The 20,119-nt window shown below is 42.1% G+C and overlaps 1 protein-coding gene across 4 annotated transcripts in view; it reads left to right on the forward strand.

The window, feature by feature from the left end:
- The window catches only part of PPP2R2A (protein phosphatase 2 regulatory subunit Balpha), an 80,536-nt gene that overhangs the window by 40,027 nt on the left and 20,390 nt on the right, over positions 1–20,119 (forward strand). For 3 of the 4 annotated variants that reach the window (XM_043536238.1, XM_037886165.2, XM_037886164.2), the window contains exon 3: positions 13,386–13,483. In XM_043536238.1, coding sequence (XP_043392173.1) covers positions 13,386–13,483 — 98 coding nt within the window. Of the gene's footprint in view, positions 1–7,057; positions 7,177–13,385; positions 13,484–20,119 lie in introns of all 4 variants that reach the window. The other variant, XM_043536239.1, reaches the window with a different exon arrangement.

Consider the following 20,119-nt stretch of genomic DNA (forward strand, 5'->3'; position numbering starts at 1 on the left):
TTCCAATCCTGGTCTCTTTATCCCCACTGACTGTCTGTGTTTTGGGTGTCATGTCGTGTTGTCCCATGTGTTGGGAACTCTGTTCCTCCCATCACAGTTATGCACTCTTCCTAAAACTTTTCTGTTGGCTTTTAGGATTAGTGCTCTGTAATCCATTTTATGATATTTGTATTAAATACTTAGTGTATTAAGGACTCTGTATAAATGCAAAATACATGCACATAAGCAATGAAGTACCAGTGGGATGGCTCAAACTTGCAGGTATACAGTGAAATTTCATAACCATATTTGAATTTTTTTGTAAATTACTTCCAACTTCAGTGAAAGTCTAACTACATTTTCCCACTTCTGATTCCTCTGTGTTTTGTAAGATCTTTTCCATGATAAGGAGACACATCATCGCAATAGAAAATCCTTATTGGAAAGAAGAGAAAATCCAGCTAAGAATGCCACTCAGTGCCTATACACAATTTTCTGTCGTCAGCTACGATTGCAAGGGGTCTCACAGGAAGTTGCATCTGTTTTGTAGCCTCAAACAGTAGGAGGACTTTTCCTGGAATCATAGAATATCAGGGTTGGAAGGGACCTCAGGAGGTCATCGAGTCCAACCCCCTGCTCAAAGCAGGACCAATCCCCAACTAAATCATCCCAGCCAGGACTTTGTCAAGCCTGACCTTAAAAACCTCTAAGGAAGGAGACTGCACCACCTCCCTAGGTAACCCATTCCAGTGCTTTACCACCCTCCTGATATCCAATCTAAACCTCCCCCTCTGCAACTTGAGACCGTTACTCCTTGTTCTGTCATCTGGCACCATTGAGAACAGTCTAGATCCATCTTCTTTGGAACCCCCTTTGGGTAGTTGAAGGCTGCTGTCAGATCCCCCCCTCACTCTTCTCTTCTGCAGACTAAATAACCCCAGTTCCCTCAGCCTCTCCTCATAAGTCATGTGCTCCAGCCCCCTAATCATTTTTGTTGCTCTCCGCTGGACTCTTTTCAATTTTTCCACATCCTTCAAAGTCCACTTTGCCAGGAGAGTGTCAACCTTGTGGCCAGACAGCTTCTCCATAGGAGTTTTACAGGCTACCCGTCTGTACTTCTCTGCATACTTGCATTTGGCTGTTTATTATTTATGTATCTTATAATACAGGGCCTGCAAGGCAGGTGTTTGCAGACTGCCTTTTCTATAGCGCTCCTGCATATCAGTGATCTGACAAATGCTTTGGTACTCCCGCTGTTGTGGCTGGCACAGGAATATGATCAAAAGAGTAATGGGTTTCTTGGACATCTCTCAATCCAGATGGTTTGCTGAGTTACTGTGAAGGAATGTGATTGAGAATTATTCTTCATTTGTTCATAATAATAGTTAATTATAGACAGGACACAGGCCGCTAACAAACCTCAGAGATGGTGTCCTCATCAGCCCTTTCAATTTTCTGTTTCCATTTTATAAGAACATAAGAGAAGACATATTGGGTCAGATCAATGGTCCGTCTAGCCCAGTATCCTGTCTTCTGACAGTGGCCAGTGCCAGATGCTTCAAAGAGAATAAACAAAATAGGGCAATTATCAAGTGATCCCTCTCCTGTAGTCCTGTCCCGGCATCTGGCAGTCAAAGGCTTCGGGATTTCCAGAGCATGGGGTTGCATCCCTGAACATCTTGGCTAATAGCCATTGAGGAGGATAGACTTTTTCTCCATTAACTTATGATTCCCCTTTGAACCCAGTTTATAGTTTTAGCCTTCACAACATCCCCTACTAATGAGTTCCTAAGGTTGACTCTGCATTGTGTGAAGAAGTACTTCCTTTTGTTTGTTTAAACCTGCTACCTATTAATTTCATTGGGTGACCCCTGTTTTTTGTGTTATGTGAAGAGGTGAATAACACTTCCTTATTCTCTTTTGGAAGACAATTGTCAGTAGTCCATAAAACCTAGAAATTCCAGAATTGGTATTTAAGGTCCCTGAGAAGGTGCATAAACAACAAAGAGCTCCAAAAATATGTTGGAATACTGCATTTCTTTGTTCAGAATCGTTAGAAACATGAGCAGATTGCTCCACTTGTGTAAACTGACTGATTTGCTTGCTGAGTGTATACACACTTGGCGAGACCAAAGTGGTTCCAAAATCTTGTGCAGAAACTTTTGGACTGGTGAAATAAAGGCATTCAGTTAGCTGCCCTGACTGCCTTACTGCTGTAGACTAGGTAACACGTTCTGCCTGCCAAGCATGTTTTTATAAGCGAAGCTTGTCTGAAGTTCATAGTACGTTAAAATATATAACCTCTGACGATAAAAATAAATGTTCTATTACAGCTGTAAACTAGAACTACAGATTCAGTGCAGGATATCTTGTTAGAGTCACACAGGTTCAGTTTGTGGAATTAAATCAGTGCATGAAAGTAGAGTCAGCTCATCAGACTAATCTGAACTAATGAAGTTTTCAGTATTTTAACCCGTTCTGAGCTGTTGCTTACTAAAATCTCTTTTAGACACTCTGACTTGCTTGCATTGTCTCGTGGGCCAAATTATCTACTGTTCGGTTTTCAGGCCGGTGTCAAGAAGTGTGGAAGATCCCTTAACCAGTCACCAGCAGTGAGATTCCTACTTCAAACCCGTTGCTCCTTCAGAGCAAAACTCTAAGGTCTCAGGGATATGTTTATTCAGCCATCCCTTAGCGTGATCTTAGCTGGTTTGCTTACTAGACATTTCTCTTTCTGTTTGACTTGCCCGTCGTTAATTCTTCTGGCCCGGGCTCATTTCTCAGCTTCGCCTGAACCCTGACATGGCTGCCTTTCTACAGTGGACCTTGCACTCTAGTTAAAGAATATAATGGACCTAAGCACATCCTGCTTGTCAACAAGCAAGTATTCATGCAGTTTCCCAGTAAGAGAATCGAGGGTGAAATTTACAGACGAGGGCAAGATGCTCTGAAAGGTATACACCGACTTCTTTTGAGGACTAACTTGTTTGCTTGGCTTCTTGCTTCAAAGGACGGTTCTAAACCTGATGTTTCTGCTTTAGCTGTCCTGCCCTTAATACAAGCACCATATGCCAAAGTCTGGTGTAATTTCATTGTTACTAAAAAAAAAGGAAATGAGAGCTTTCTTTATGCTTCCCCCATGGAATAGATTCTTGCCTAAACTTCTGGATGTTCTTTACTTTGGAAGGGTTCATTGCAGACTGTATGCATATTCCATGAACAGTTGAAGAGGGAGACAAATAGAGTCACCAGTGGTTGAAATCTTTTCTCCATAAGTCACGTTAATGCTGATAATGGTCCCTTCATTGAAAATGTTTCAGGTAACTTCATGAGTAGACATTACCAGTCTGATATTGGGGCAGTCTTGAGTTGTCCTTTGACAGAAAGGTACTCATGCTACCATACAGATCTGTAGGTTTTCTTCCCACCCATGTTCCAGCCATTCCTTCTAACGTCCCAAATTCAGTGCCTATCCTTTCAATGTAATTGAGGAGCCAGGAAGAAACTCAAGGTGAGTTGGTTCCATTCAGATTTGTTTTAAATACTGATAGTTCTGAATGTGATATGCCCTGCCCACCGCCCACACACACCAACCTGTGGAAGTTTGAGACTACTGGGAAATCCGATTGTGGTTAATTTGACACGGTTCCTTTTTATTAATAATATTTCTGTGTTGTAGAACACTAAGCCTCTCATCACTATTCTGTTTGGAAGTGGATTTCTCAGAGTAGTATAAAATCAGTACAGTAAACATATACAGTGATCAAGACTTCTGAAAGTGACTAATTATTTTTGGGAGCCCAACTTGAGACACAATAAAGAGACATGCTTTTCTGCAAATACTGAATGACTATTTTTTCATTGCACCACCTTGCTGTTGGGGGTGGTTTATCTGTTAGCAATAAGATGTTTTATTTTTTTAAAGCTTCCGGTATGTCCTATCTTCCCACTGTGGAGCCTAAACATATTGCATCAATCATCAAAACATCTTTTCATACATACCATTTTTTTCCTTGATGTAAAAGGAAAGGAGCCTTGTTGGATTGCTCCGGTTTTAGCAGGGAGACCTGCAGGTCATTGTCTCTATCTTTATGTTTACCTAGAAAACCTTGGAACTACAGTAGAATTGATCCTCATAGTGAAGATTAGTTTTCTTCTTGACCCCAAGATAGTGTTTGATTTTTGTTAGAAGTCTAAAAGTAAAGTGGAGAAGATTTGTCTGTGATGGGAGGCGTAGTGAGCTAACTGCAGCTTTTCAGAATGAAGATCATATATATATTCCCACTCTCACGCTTATAAAAAGTTATAGCTTGCATCTACTTTAGCTGGGATAGCTATTGGAAGGCTTATAGGACTCCTGACACAGAGCAGACTGCATTCTGTTAGGATATGGCAATGCTTTAGGGTCAGTTACCAGGAAACTCGAGCCGCAATTCTGTAGGGCATTTTAAGATACTTGTTTAAGATCATTGGCGTGGTTTATTTCTTCAGTGACACTTCATGCTACTGTGCAATGTATCTGGGTTGATTCACAGCCTTTCATTTAGGTTGGCACACAGGGTGGCATTCTCCTAGTGATACTGCTGATTGGTTAAGCAATAACATGGGCTGTCCCTCTCCAGTTGTCCCTGGAGTGCACCAAAAAAAAAAAAAAAAAAAAAAGCTGGTCTTTCATCTGGTAGTAGGAATTGAATTTTTTGCTTTCGATTCACTGGTTCAGGACCAGGGTTTGGTCATGTTTAGAAGTCATTCAAAGGTTTGTACTGAGCCAACAAAGGTACGAGTAGTCCTGGCAAGTTGCATGATATTGGACCTTAATATAGCATCCTGATAACCATCTTGTTTTAATTCTTCCACTATGATTCCCACCTAGTTTTAGTCCTCAAAATCTTATGAACCACTGAAGGTGAAGATGAGCATTTTATACCATTCAAAAGATGTGATTCCAAGACGGGTTGGCATAAAGTGCTGGTTTGTTTTCAGCTGTTCTTGAGATACCAGCCATATAATAATGCTAAGAAAAAAAAATGGAGGGCCAGTGTTTTCAAAAGGGACTCGTATTTTCGGTGCTTCTATTTTTGCGTATCCAAATTGTGATGCTTTTAAGGTGCCTAATTTTTCAAAAAGTGCTGAGCATCCAGCCTCTGAAAATCAAGACTATAATCAGAGTGATGAGATTTTAAGGTCTAATATATCGCACCCAGCTGGGGCTCGTGAAGAGCACTGCACAGAAAATTTGGGTTTTCCATCTTTAAAGTGGTATACAACATGTATATCTAATGCCAGTAGTCCTACGGTCAACGTTAAATAGCTCAGGTGAACTGGAAAAAGGTGAACAGTGATATGACAAAGGTTAGGGGGCCAGAGCAGAGACAAAAGGGAATGGTCTTTTGTGAGCTGCAGTTTCCTCTACCTAAAGGCAGAGTGGTTAACCTCCTGCAGGGAAATTCACAAGTCTTCACAGACCTGAAGCGTGGTGGTTTTTTGTTTTTTTGTTTTTTTTTTAACCTCAGAGTAACTAGAGGGGTTTTCTGCCTATTTGCCTGGAGACAAAGGTGTTAGGGTTTTTGCAGGTTTTTTGAAATATTTTTTATGATGGTTGTTGTTGGGGTTTTTTTGGATTTTTCTGTAAGCTGTAGCTCAGGAAAGCTTATGCTCAAATAAATTTGTTAGTCTCTAAGGTGCCACAAGTACTCCTATTCTTTTTGCAAATACAGACTAACACGGCTGCTACTCTGAAAATAGTCTAGGTTAGCTATGACTAAAGAAGACTGTGGGGAGTTTCAGAGGGGTACCACAGTGACTGATGAAATTTTGTGTTGAAATTTGTGAGGTGATGCATTTGTTACTGGATTCTGATATTAACTAACCACTCGGGGTAAGGGCAGGGGGTAGAGAGGGCCAGGCAATTCAATGTAAATTTCTGGAGTGGGTTTCAAAAAAAATAAATAAGCAAAACGTTAGGCTGTATGAAGAAACCAATACTGCAAATATTATAATGCTATGATATAATTCAATGGTATGCCTTTCCCTGGAATATTGTGTTCAGTTCTGGTCACCCCATCTCAGAAAGGATATAGCAGAAACGGGCAGTGAAATTGATTATACACATGAGAAGATATGAGACGAGACAGACTGACCCCAGTTAGTGTTGAGAAGACACAAACGAGAGGAACTATGATGGTAGTATACAGATTTGGGGTGTGGGTGTTTTCCCTTATAACAAGAATAAGGCTACCTTCAGTTAAACTGAAAGGTGACAAATATAAATTGAAAGGAAATGCAATTTTAAATACTACATAACCTCTGGAGTTCACTGTCTCAAGATATAACTTGAGGTGTAGTAAAATTAATAAAAGAAATAGGTATTTGTATGGGTAATGACAAAAATTTGATAAGTGTATAAACTCTCCCACTTTGGAATAAGCCTGTCTGATGATGGTTAGAGGAAAAACTTCTCTACGGGAAAGTTATTTCATGTCTGTGCACTACAGATATTTTGGCCTCTTCCTCTGTCGCATCTGGTACTGCCACTATAAAACAGTGTATTGTGGATGGACCTTTGAGGTGAAATCCTAGCTCTAGAGAAGATGATGGGAGTTTTGCTATTGACTTGAATACTTACAGTATTTCATCCTGTTCTGATTCATTGTGACAGTTTCTCTGTGTCTACAAATAACAGACCTTCAAGCTGTTACTTGATTATTCTGTTTAGTCAGCTTTGTTGTCAGTATCATGGACCTGGCTATAGAAAGTTCTGGCCCCAATAGTAATTTTTTTTTATCCCTTTTGGAAGGAGGAAAAATGGGTAGAACATGGAGTATGGGGAAGAAAGAAGGAAAAGATGGGGAGTCCCTTCTTCAGTAAATAAAAAAGGTTCAAAGTTGGATGTAGAGGATTTTTCTTGCCTGCTCTCTAGATCTGCGTCTTTTCAGATATAATGGCTTTTATATATCTAGTGTAGAAATTAAATAGATACTTCCTGCCTGATTTTAAAAAACCAACAATAAAAGTAACTGACAATCCCATGCCACATTAATAAGCAAGATAGATCAGGTCACTTTTGTTTCCTTTTTAGATTTGGGAGAACTCCACTTAAACTATGGTGGGACGAATGAGCAGGAAGTGTAGGTGCCCTGGAAGAGTCCTCCATTTATCCTCTCCATGACAACCGCTGCAGGGGACCAACCTGGTGATGTACGTTTGACTGTCCTTTGCTGAAAGACCTTGATCACTTAGGAATCTATCAAACCTGCTTTTCACTTCTGATCCAGGATTAGGCAGACAATTCTAGTTTCTAAAAATATACCTGCAAGGAGTCTAGTGCTGTGGTAGCTTAGGAGTTGCCTGTACTAGATTAATTGGTTTATTTATTCAGATATATGCATTGCAATTGGCTGCCCAGCTTTATTTGAACAGAACTCTGAAAACCAACTCTAAATATATTACATTCCTAACTATGTACCTAAATTGACTGTATCCGTTATTTTGTAGTCATATTTACAAAGCAGTAAGCATATTCGTAGTAGAATTAGGTTATTCTTCCTAGATTACATTTCAGGTAAGCAACTGAATATAATTTAGCGAATAAGCAATTTTTTTCTAAACATCATGACAGTACAAGAGTTGTAGCTTAGCATAACGATCTTTGATAAGGGCCCCTAATAATCCTGTTTGTTGTTTTAGTGTATTAACTTAATATCCTAATTCAGTAGACATGAATAAGGTTATCACTATGAAGTTTTTAAATTTAAAATTCACTTTATAATTATAATGTGATTGGGGGTGGGGGTGTCTGTTGGGGAGTAAAACTACTGAAACAGATCAAGGTAGATTTAAAAGAGTTGGGATGGGGCAGGCTTTTTAGGAAAAGAACTTTTTTTCTCAGCTCTGCTGATTTGAAGTTTGATGATTTCCCATATCTAAGGATGAGTAAGTAGCCTTGCGGTTAACACACTGGACTGGGATTCAGGAGAATTGGCTTCAGTTCCTGTGGGACCTTGGGCAAAGTCACTTCATTTTTCTGTGCTTCATTTTTCCTGTCTATAAAAAAGTGATTGTCCTTTCTTACCTTAGTGGGGTGGGGTGAGAATAAATTCATTAATGCAAGTGCACAGCTACCATAGCAATGAGGGCCATGTAAGAACCAAGGTAATATCTCTCCTGTTTTGCCTTTATCAGAATTGTGTCTTCCTCTTGCCTGCTCGTGATACTGCACCACTGTAATTAAATTCTTGGTCCCTTGAAATGTCAGAATACTGCTTCTTAGGCCATGTCTACACTTACTGGGGATCAGAGTGCTCTCCGGTCGACTCCGGTACTCCACCAAAACAAGAGGAGTAAGGCAAGTTGACAGGAGTGTCTCCCATCGACACAGCCTGGTGTAGGTACTGCAGTAAGTTGACCTAAGCTACATCGATTAATGTAGCTGGAGTAACCTAACTTAGGTCGACTTACCCTGGTAGTGTAGACAAGGCTTTAGTGTCAAGGAAATCTCAAATCACTTAGAGTTTAATAAGTAAATAAATAAAAATACAGAGAATAAGTGGTCTCCTAAGAGAGGTGCATTGCACATTGATTCTGTAACTTTCTGCAGGTCTGTCAGGAGATTGACTGAGTTAACTCTTGCATCCGATGAAGTGAGCTGTAGCTCACGAAAGCTTATACTCAAATAAATTTCTTAGTCTCTAAGGTGCCACAAGTCCTCCTTTTCTTCTTGAGTTAACTCTGTTTGCTAAGGTGTATCAAATATGTGCAGTTTTAGGTGGCTGTTTTTCATTGTATCTTTTTTGGCGCTGGTGCTTCAGGGTGAAGGGGAGCATTCTGCAGTAAAATAGAGAATGCAGTATATTTCTGAACGTCTATTGTGATGCAGACTTACTAGAGCATCAGTAGGTTTGCTGCTTCCCCCTCATAGATTTTCCTCCTCTGTACTGTTGGCCTATCATTTGGAAGCTCCTGGGCAGCGGTGAAAGCAGCCCTGAGAGTTTCCAAGACCTCCACCTAGAGACTGTAGCGAAAATAGCATACACAAAAGGGAGGAGGCAAGAGAAAGCAGCACGTTCTGTAGATGCTCTGTTTCCCATTGCTGCACTGAAGGACTAAAATAATCCTGCCTTGCAATTGTCACTGGGATTTTAGTTACCATTTGAAAGAAAAGACTAGCATTCATTTTATTTGGGAACAAGGGTGTTAACGCAGATGAAAATACACAAGCGAATTAGTGCACTGCGGAAGATGAAATGCTTCCCCTGTCAATTCTCAAACACTATTAAATCCGCCCAGACTAACACCAGTGCTTTGATGTCTGCCTCTTTCTTTGACCAAGGTATGGGAATACAGTATTCTTAACGGTGAGTTACTTGATTTAAAATGCTTGATAGTTGCTTTGCTTTCAGTACTTACTTTATATAAATGTGCAGGCTCAGCACTATTTTCAGGCTAATAGGAAAGCCTTTTTTTGATTACTTGTGTTTTGACCTTTGAGAATGAATAGCTCAAGCTTGCCTTGTAAGAGACAGGTTCCTTAGATTCATTTTTACTTTTTTTTTTTTTTTTTAAAATGTGAGTTTTACGGACTTAAAGGAGTTGCTAATTTTCTGTTGTAATTGCAAATAAAGAACTTTTTTTTTAATTTAAAACTAAATTGATCCAAGCTGTTTAAAATATCCGTTTTCTGGATACTAGAAAAATAAAACACAAGTAGATGCAGCATTCAGAGTTTGAATGTCATGTCACCTTCAGAAGAGCATGCTGTCTTTTCTTGGAGGGCGTGGGGATGGTAGCACTGAAACTTCTTTCACTGATGGAGGTTCATGCAGCTGATTCTGTAAACAAAACAGGAGCTGTGTCAGCCTGCTGGCCGCTAATCAGACACTCAAACATACACACAAACCCGTAAGGTACTAGGAACAGAAAGCAAGGTGAGAGATAATATTTAGACTGGGAGACCTCCTACAGGCTACTGGATGCATTTAGGAGGTGATTTCTGGGCTTAAAATTATAAATATATGGACAGAACGTAAAACTGTGGTGAAAAACAGCTAATTGGTTTACCTTCATGAGCAAGGACCATAAGAAGCTTCTCTGAATATATTTCAGACAAAGTATGTTCAAGGAAAATAGTTGGACCAACAAATCTCAGGAAATTCAATTACAGTCTCCTAACCTAGAATGTCCTGACTTTTGATGCTGTATATCACGATTGTAAGGCTTTAAATGTCGGGTCTTTATCCTTTTCCATTTTTGAATGGCAGTTCTGCAAAATAACTTGTCATGAAATGCATCAAATGTGCATTCATTGACTTGACTTGCTGTTCCGGTCATTCCTATAAACATTCCTATTTAGGCTTGCAAAAATATGTATTTTGGTGTGAATATGTAATGTTTTCAAAGCATGCTTTTTCCTGGCCAAATAAGTATGGTGATAGCTTTACCCATGTCCTCTGCAGTCAGGTTCTAAAGCCAATTTTTACCTTTCAAACTTGCAGGTGCTATTCCAGTTTATTAGCAAAATTGTCTCCTCCTCACCGTGGTTAGCTCAGTTGTCAATGCAAATGCTGACAGCTCATTTCCGGAATGCTTTTTAAAGTATATGTCATCCTGTACATTTGTTAGTATTCCATGTTTTTTGAACCCACACAATATCCATTTTGACTTGGAATGAGGTGCCAAGGCTTTTATCTGATAAATATTTTCCTTTAATATTGCTTATTGAATCATATAGCTTTCTCAGACTTGCAAGTGCTTTACATTAACTAACCCTCAAAACAATCCTATGCAATAAGTAGTTTGTCCCTGTTTTACAGATGTGGAAATAGAGGTTTTTAAATTTACTCACCCAAGATAACAGAAGGAGTCAGGATTTGAACTTGGGAATTCCTGGCTTCTACTTCTACTCATCATCCTCGTTATTATTTATTTGTATTACCGTGGTGCCTTGGAGTCCTAGTCATGTATCAGAATGCTAGGTGCTGTACAAACACAAAATAAAAAGACTGTCTCTGCCCCTTACAGTCTAACTTGTGAAGGGTGTACATTGAACACCCATACTACTGTTTATTTACATAAATATTCTGAAATCTTTTTAAAAAAGTAGTCTCAAACATCAGCATTCGTGAGAGGCAAAAATCAGTTTAGCCAGCAGTGAGTAGGAATGAATGGATATTGTTACTTTTCAAAAGGTTGGGGGGGAAGAAATCAATTTATGAAGGATAAACTTATATTTTGTTGTTGGTGTATTTAGAAAGAAGCTTACTTCATATCTACATATTTAACTTTAGGATCATGTTAGTGAGAAATTGCATCATCTCTATTTTCAGTTCTCTAATATGCGGCAATGAACACTGCATATCGGAGAGCAGAACTGAGCTGTGTGTTGAACATCCTCCCATACATGCCAGAAGTCTGACTTTGCATCTTTTTCCTTGATATTTGGGGATTTTGCAGCTCAGTTTGGCCTGCATGTTTAAGCTGTCTTGGGACTGCACAATTTTGAGACAGTAGTCTACACTTATAATTGCTGTATATTGCAGTAAATAGAAAACAGGATATTTTGGTAATGACCGCAAAGGGCACCACCCATCTTTTTGGAATAACATCAGAATGATTTCTGCATAAGATCCACCTTAGCCATTTGAAAAATGTCTCCCTTCAAAATCATGGTGAAAGGACATGAAATTTCCTGTCTTCCTTTAAATGAGAGAGGCCTGGTACTTTTGGTGTCTGCTTTCTGTTCTCATAACATGGACCTGCCTGACCTGCCTCTCTGCAGAAATCTGTGAACGTTAAGATAAATATGGAATGTTTTGCTCAGTAGCATTCAGTATGCAAAGTAGCTCCTCAGAGCTCCAAAATGTAAAACAAGAAAGCGGAAAAGATCAGGCAACGACAAGCATAACAAAAGTTGTGCAGTGCATTGTTCATCTCCATTACACAAGAATAAAGAAGAAAAGATATTTTCTGCCTGGAAAATAACTTATGTACTTTTTTTCTGCCAGAAAGTCTTATATTTGTTGCTCCATGGTGAAGTGGAAAGTGTCTGCAAATTAAATATTAGGTATTGAAGATATTATTCCCAGAATAATCTGAAATATCTCTTTTAGTTAATGGAGAATATAAATACTGTGGTTTCATGGAAGGAAGTGTTTATAATCTGGTAAACATATCTATTTCTACACTGAAGTGCAAGTTTTGATTCCCTCATGTACTTACTCTTTTGCTTTTGAAGAAAATAGTCTGGGTTTGTTCCTCTCCAGGAAAAATACATACTTTTGCTGGACATTTACTTTTTTCCCCTCTGTGTCTTTGCTGACACTATCTATAGCGTATTGTGTATTAAAAAGCAACTAGAATGAAAATGCTTTGACGATTGGTTGAGTTGGATCAGGGGTGGCAAGTTTAAAGGTTAAACTTGAAACATTTTAAATTCTGAATGTTTTAAATTAAAAATTAATTTAGTAGCATGTCATGTAGGATTCAGGAAGTCTAAAGGAATCCACGCACAACATTCAAAATAATTTATGCTGAGTTTTAATTTCTGCAGAGGAAAGATATAACTCAGATGAAAACAAACGTGTGTATTTGTATGTGTGCTAGGAATTATTATACATTGGTGGGTATGGGCTTAATTTTCATCCTACGTTTGACATTTGACATTGCCTCTCTTGCAAGACCAGTTATGTACATACTGTAGGCTAAATTCCATTCTTAAAGGGATGATTGGCAAAGATGAGTACTCCGTATACAGAATTACAAAACTTGTCCAATTTATATAGCACTCTGAAAGGGAAAAAAAATCCTTAGTAAATAGTTTTAGCAGGTAAAAACCCAGTCTAAATCTGATGAGGAAGTAGTCTGAGAACAGGAATTCCTCTACCTTTTTTTTTTTTTTTTTTTTTTTTTAAAAAAAGACAGTCATTTGAACTTGAGATCTTAACTTGAGTGTAGTTGTTGTGGTTCTGTTTCCTTGCATTCCTCAGATGCTGATGTTTGAGCATGTCCACCCGAATAAAACAATTCTGCCTAAAGCTTTCAGATCTGTACATACAGTCCTGAAGAGACAAGCTTTGAGATCAGTATGGGTAATGGGCACATGTCCAGTTCTACTGTTAAAAATGAATGGCAGAGGTCTAGGTGAAATAAGCAGAAATATATATAAACAAAACAAAAACAAAACCCCACTATTACCGGCCTTTTTCTGGATGAACAAACCATTTTGGACATTTTCCCTGTTATGAGCATTTTATTCAGAGAATAAGACCGATGTAGACTGAAATGAGCCTTTGTCAAGCTGTCAGGAAAGATTTTCTGTTTGTACTCCTTAACCATTTATAATTTTCTTGACTTTTTGAGTAGATGTTTAGAAGAAATGCTGACTCACGTTTTTTTTGTTCTTGGTTATGCAGCGGATATAATTTCTACGGTAGAATTTAACCATTCTGGAGAATTACTAGCAACAGGAGACAAAGGAGGTAGAGTTGTCATCTTTCAACAGGAGCAGGAGGTGAGTGTTAACTGTGCTTAAAATAAGTCATGTATTAAAACTCTTCCCCTGTCTGCAAGTGACCTCTTGGAGTAAGGTGTATACTTGTATGAGAAATTGTGCAGTTCTACTGTATAATAAGTATCTGATCATTCTAAGGTGCTGGGAGAATAAACAGTGAAACTCCAAAGCAGCTACCAAAAGAACTATCAAAATTGATTACATTATTAGGGTCTTTAAAGGTCTGGTCCTGTTTCTAAATGGTTGTCTAAACAATTTATAGTGCGAACAAAATTTGACTAAAAACCTTGGGGACCTCTTGAAGTTGTCACTTCAGATAGCTTGCTGCCTTTGGGGGATGTTCCTTAATGCCGGTTTCAGTGTAGCTGTTGGGAAATGAGAAGTGGCTCTACGGGAGCATGTGGCCAAAGATGGCCCTTTACACTAATATATATCAGGCAAAAATTGGTCAAGGTTCTTCTGTCAGCATTGTTTCTTTGCAGCTTGTTTTGGGGTGATTTAAGAGCAGATTTTTTTCTGCCTGCTAAAAGTTACGATGTAAAGGTCTTAACAGCAGAGGGAATTCTCTCCGAAAACTAAACACAAAAGTTCCTTCTGCTGTGTTTTGAACTGTGAGTAAGTTTTGCTTCCTTACTGTAATAATTTTGCTCACGTCTAAAGTTAACTGGTTATTTTAAGTAACCAAGCACTGAATATCCTTTTGTTCAGATTAGAATCTGTTGGTAGCTTAGAAAATGCACCTATGCCATAAGTTTCTTACTTTTAAAATGCAAGTTATTGCATATATACATTGCATATATACACAGTAGTCTGTTAAACGAAATCATAAATGACTGAAAACCCCATCCTAGCCACTATGGATGTAGAAGCCCTCTACACCAACATTCCATACGAAGATGGACTACAAGCCGTCAGGAACAGTATCCCCGATAATGTCACGGCAAACCTGGTGGCTGAACTTTGTGACTTTGTTCTCACCCATAACTATTTCACATTTGGGGACAATGTATACCTTCAAATCAGCGGCACTGCAATGGGTACCCGCATGGCGCCACAGTATGCCAACTTTTTTACGGCTGACTAAGAACCACGCTTCCTCAGCTCTTGTCCCCTAACGCCCCTACTCTACTTGCGCTACATTGATGACATTTTCATCATCTGGACCCATGGAAAAGAAGCCCTCGAGGAATTACACCATGATTTCAAGAATTTCCATCCCACCATCAACCTCAGCCTGGACCAATCTAAAAGAGATCCACTTCCTGGACACTACGGTGCTAATAAGCGATGGTCACATAAACACCACCCTATACCGGAAACCTACTGACCGCTATGCCTACCTACATGCCTCCAGCTTTCATCCAGACCACACCACACGATCCATCGTCTACAGCCAAGCTCTACGATACAACCGCATTTGCTCCAACCCCTCAGACAGAGACAAACACCTACAAGATCCCTATCAAGCATTCGTACAACTACAGTACCCACCTGCTGAAGTGAAGAAACAGATTGACAGAGCCAGAAGAGTACCCAGAAGTCACCTACTACAGGACAGGCCCAACAAAGAAAATAACAGAACGCCACTAGCCGTCACCTTCAGCCCCCAACTAAAACCTCTCCAACGCATCATCAAGGATCTACAGCCTATCCTGAAGGATGACGCATCACTCTCACAGATCTTGGGAGACAGGCCAGTCCTTGCTTACAGACAGCCCCCCCAACCTGAAGCAAATATTCACCAGCAACCACATACCACCCAACAGAACCACTAACCCAGGAACCTTGATCAAACTGGACAGTCTCTACATAAAAGAATAAATGGACACAAATCAGAGGTCAAGAATTATAACATTCAGAAACCAGTCGGAGAACATTTCAGTCTCTTTGGTCACTCGATTACAGACCTAAAAGTGGCAATTCTTCAACAAAAAAACTTCAAAAACAGACTCCAACAAGAGACTGCTGAATTGGAATTAATTTGCAAACTGGATACAATTAATTTAGGCTTGAATAGAGACTGGGAGTGGATGGGTCATTACACAAAATAAAACTATTTCCCCATGTTTATCTCCCTCCTCTCCTCCCCCCCCCCGCCCCCCCCAATGTTCCTCAGGATATGTCTACACTGCAAAATTAGGTCGAATTTATAGAAGTTGGTTTTTTATAAATGGTTTTTATATAGTCGATTGTGTCTCCACACAAAATGCTCTAAGTGCATTAACTCGGCGGAGTGCTTCCACAGTACCGAGGCTAGCGTCGACTTCTGGACTGTTGCATTGTGGGTAGTTATCCCACGGTTCCCACAGTCTCCGCTGCCCATTGGAATTCTGGGTTGAGATCCCAATGCCTGATGGGGCAAAAAACATTGTCGCAGGTGGTTCTGGGTACATGTCATCAGGCCCTCCCACCCTCCTTCTGTGAAAGCAAAGGCAGGCAATCGTTTCGTGCCTTTTTTCCTGAGTTACCTGTGCAGACGCCATATCATGGCAAGCATGGAGCCCGCTCGGCTCACTGTCCCCATATGTCTCCTGGGTGCTGGCAGACGCGGTACTGCATTGCTACACAGCAGCAGCAACCCATTGCCTTGTGGCGGCAGATGGTGCAATAGGCCTGAAAACCATCGTCATCGTGTCCGAGGTGCTCCTGGCCGCCTCGGTAAGGTCGGTCAGGAGCACCTGGGCAGATATGGGTGCAGGGACTAAATCTGGAGTGACTCGACCAGGTCATTCTCTTCAGTTGTGCAGGCAGTCCTATTGCATCATCTTCTGCTGGGCGGGCAGGAGATGAGGATGGCTAGCAGTCCTATTGCACCGTCTGCTGCCAGCCAAAGATGTAGAAGATAGATGGAGTGGATCAAAACAAGAAACAAACCAGGTTTGTTTTGTATTCATTTGCTCCCCCCTACCTCCCGTGAAATCAACGTTCCCGACAATCGTTTTGGTGAGGTCTGTCGGGGCACCTTGAAAACTTTAATGGAGATTCAGTCCTGCCTGAAATACCAGAGGGAGGGATAGCTTAGTGGGTTGAGCACTGGCCTGCTAAACCCAGGGTTTTGAGTTCAGCCCTTGAGGGGGCCATTTTGTGTGACAGTTGTTTTTGTTTGTCCTTGATGTAAAGCCACCCCCTTTGTAGATTTTAATTCCCTGTAAGCCAACCCTGTTAGCCATGTCGTCAGTCGCCCCTCCCTCCGTCAGAGCAATGGCAGGCAATCGTTCAGCGCCTTTTTTCTGTGCAGACGCCAGACCACGGCAAGCATGGAGCCCGCTCAGATCATTTTGGCAATTAGGAGCACATTAAACACCACACGCATTATCCAGCAGTATATGCAGCACCAGAACCTCGCAAAGCGAAACTGGGCGAGTAGGCGACCTCAGCGTGGTGACGAGAGTGATGAGGACATAGACACAGACTTCTCTCAAAGCACGGGCCCTGGCAATGCGGGTATCATGGTGCTAATGGGACAGGTTCATGCGGTGGAACTCTGATTCTGGGCTCGGGAAAAAAGCACAGACTGGTGGGACCGCATAGTGTTGCAGGTCGGGGACAGTTCCCAGTGGCTGCGAAACTTTCGCATGCATAAGGGCACTTTCATGGAACTTTGTGACTTGCTTTCCCCTGCCTGAAGCGCATGAATACCAAGATGAGAGCAGCCCTCACAGTTGAGAAGCGAGTGGCAATAGCCCTGTGAAAGCTTGCAATGCCAGACAGCTACCGGTCAGTCGGGAATCAATTTGGAGTGGGCAAATCTACCGTGGAGGCTGCTGTGATGCAAGTAGCCAACGCAATCAAAGATCTGCTGATATCGAGGGTAGTGACCCTGGGAAATGTGCAGGTCATAGTGGATGGCTTTACTGCAATGGGATTCCCTAACTGTGGTGCGGCGATAGACGGAACCCATATCCCTATCTTGGCACCGGCGCACCAAGCGGGCGAGTACATAAACCGCAAGGGGTACTTTTCAATAGTGCTGCAAGCACTGGTGGATCACAAGGGACGTTTCACCAGCATCAACGTGGGATGGCTGGGAGAGGTACATGACGCTCGCATCTTCAGGAACTCTGGTCTGTTTCAAAAGCTGCAGGAAGGGACTTCATTCCCAGACCAGAAAATAACAGTTGGGGATGTTGAAATGCCTATAGTTATCCTTGGGGACCCAGCCTACCCCTTAATGCCCTGGCTCATGAAGCCGTACGCAGGCAGCCTGGACAGTAGTCAGGAGCTGTTCAACTACAGGCTGAGCAAGTGCAGAATGGCGGTAGAATGTGCATTTGGACATTTAAAAGCGCGCTGGCGCAGTTTACTGACTCGGTTAGACCTCAGCGAAACCAATATTCCCATTGTTATTACTGCTTGCTGTGCGCTCCACAATATCTGTGAGAGTAAGGGGGAGACGTTTATGGCGGGGTGGGAGGTTGAGGCAAATGGCTTGGCCGCTGGTTACGCGCAGCCAGACACCAGGGCGGTTAGAAGAGCACAGGAGGGCGCAGTGTGCCTCAGAGAAGCTTTGAAAACCAGTTTCATGACTGGCCAGGTACGGTGTGAAAGTTGTGTTTGTTTCTTCTTGATGAACGCCCCCCCCCCGCCCCTTGGTTCACTCTACTTCCCTGTAAGCTAACCACCCTCCCTTCGTCCCATCGATCACCGCTTGCAGAGGCAATAAAGTTGTTGTTGCTTCACATTCATGCATTCTTTCTTAATTCATCACACAAATAGAGGGATACCTGCCAAGGTAGCCCAGGAGGAGTGGTGGAGGAGGGAAGGACAAGGCCACACAGCACTTTAAAAGTTTAAAACTTATTGAATGCCAGCCTTCTGTTGCTTGGGCCATCCTCTGGGGTGGAGCGGCTGGCTGGCTGGAGGCTCCCCCACCGTGTTCTTGGGCATCTGGGTGAGGAGGCTGTGGAACTTGGGGAGGAGGGCGGTTGGTTACACAGGGGCTGTAGCGGTGGTCTGTGGCCCAGCTGCCTTTCCTGCAGCTCAACCATATGCTGGAGCATATTAGTTTGATCCTCCAGCAGCCTCAGCATTGAATCCTGCCTCCTCTCATCATTCAGCCCTCTCTTCAGCCCACCACCTCTCCTCCCGGTCATTTTGTGCTTTTCCTGCACTCTGACGTTGTCTGCCTCCATGCATTCATCTGTGCTCTGTCAGTGTGGGAGGACAGCATGTGAGCTCAGAGAACATTTCATCGCAAGTGCGTGTTTTTTTTTTTTTTTTTTTTGCCTTCTAATCTTCACTAGCCTCTGGGAAGGAGAAGATCCTGTGATCCTTGAAACACATGCAGCTGGTGGAGAAAAAAAAAGGGACAGTGTTATTTAAAAAGACACATTTTATAGAAAAATGGGTACACTCTTTCATGGTAAACCTTGCTGTTAACATTACATACCTAGCACATGTGCTTTCGTTCCAAGGTCACATTTTGCCTCCCCCCCCCGCGCATGGTTAACGGCGGGGAACATTTTTGTTCAGGCAAACAGCCCAGCAGGAACGGGCACCCCTGAATGTCCCCTTAAGAAAAGCACCCTATTTCAACCAGGTGACCATGAATGATATCACTCTCCTGAGGATAACACAGAGATACAGAACGGATGTTGTTTGAACGCCAGCAAACATACACTGCAATGCTTTGTTCTACAATGATTCCCGAGTACCTGCTACTAGCCGGGAGGGGTATTGTCCTACCATGGTGGATGGAATAGGGCTCCCCTCCCCAGAAACCTTTTGCAAAGGCTTTGGGAGTACATCCAGGAGAGCTGCAAATGCCAGGACAAATTAGTCATTAAACATGCTTGCTTTTAAACCATGTATAGTATTTTAAAAGGTACGCTCACCAGAGGTCCCTTCTCTGCCTGGCGGGTCCGGGAGGCAGCCTTGGGTGGGTTCGGGGGGTACTGGCTGCAGATCCAGGGTGAGAAACAGTTCCTGGCTGTCGGGAAAACCGGTTTCTCCGCTTGCTTGCTGTGAGCTGTCTACAACTTCATCATCATCATCTTCCTCATCCCCAAAACCTGCTTCTCTGTTGCCTCCATCTCCATTGAAGGAGTCAAACAACACGGCTGGGGTAGTGGTGGCTGAACCCCCGAAAATGGCATGCAGCTCACCATAGAAGCGGCATGTTTGGGGCTCTGACCCGGAGCGGCTGTTTGCCTCTTTGGTTTTCTGGTAGGCTTTCCTCAGCTCCTTAAGGTTCACGCGGCACTGCTTTGGGTCCCTGTTATGGCCTCTGTCCTTCACGCTCTGGGAGATTTTGACAAATGTTTTGGCATTTCGAAAACTGGAACGTAGTTCTGATAGCACGGATTCCTCTCCCCATACAGCGATCAGAGCCCGTACCTCCCCTTCAGTCCATGCTGGAGCTCTTTTGCGATTCCGGGACTCCATCATGGTCACCTCTGCTGATGAGCTCTGCGTGGTCACCTGCAGCTTGCCACGCTGGCCAAACAGGAAATTGAAATTCAAAAGTTAGCGGGCCTTTTCCTGTCTACCTGGCCAGTGCAACTGAGTTGAGAGCGCTGTCCAGAGCGGTCACAATGGAGCACTCTGGGGTAGCTCCCGGAGGCCAATACCGTGTAATTGCGTCCACAGTACCCCAAATTCGACCCGGCAAGGCCGATTTCAGCGCTAATCCCCTTG

Source organism: Chelonia mydas, chromosome 26 (assembly GCF_015237465.2).
Source record: "Chelonia mydas isolate rCheMyd1 chromosome 26, rCheMyd1.pri.v2, whole genome shotgun sequence".
NCBI classification, from domain to species: domain Eukaryota; kingdom Metazoa; phylum Chordata; order Testudines; family Cheloniidae; genus Chelonia; species Chelonia mydas.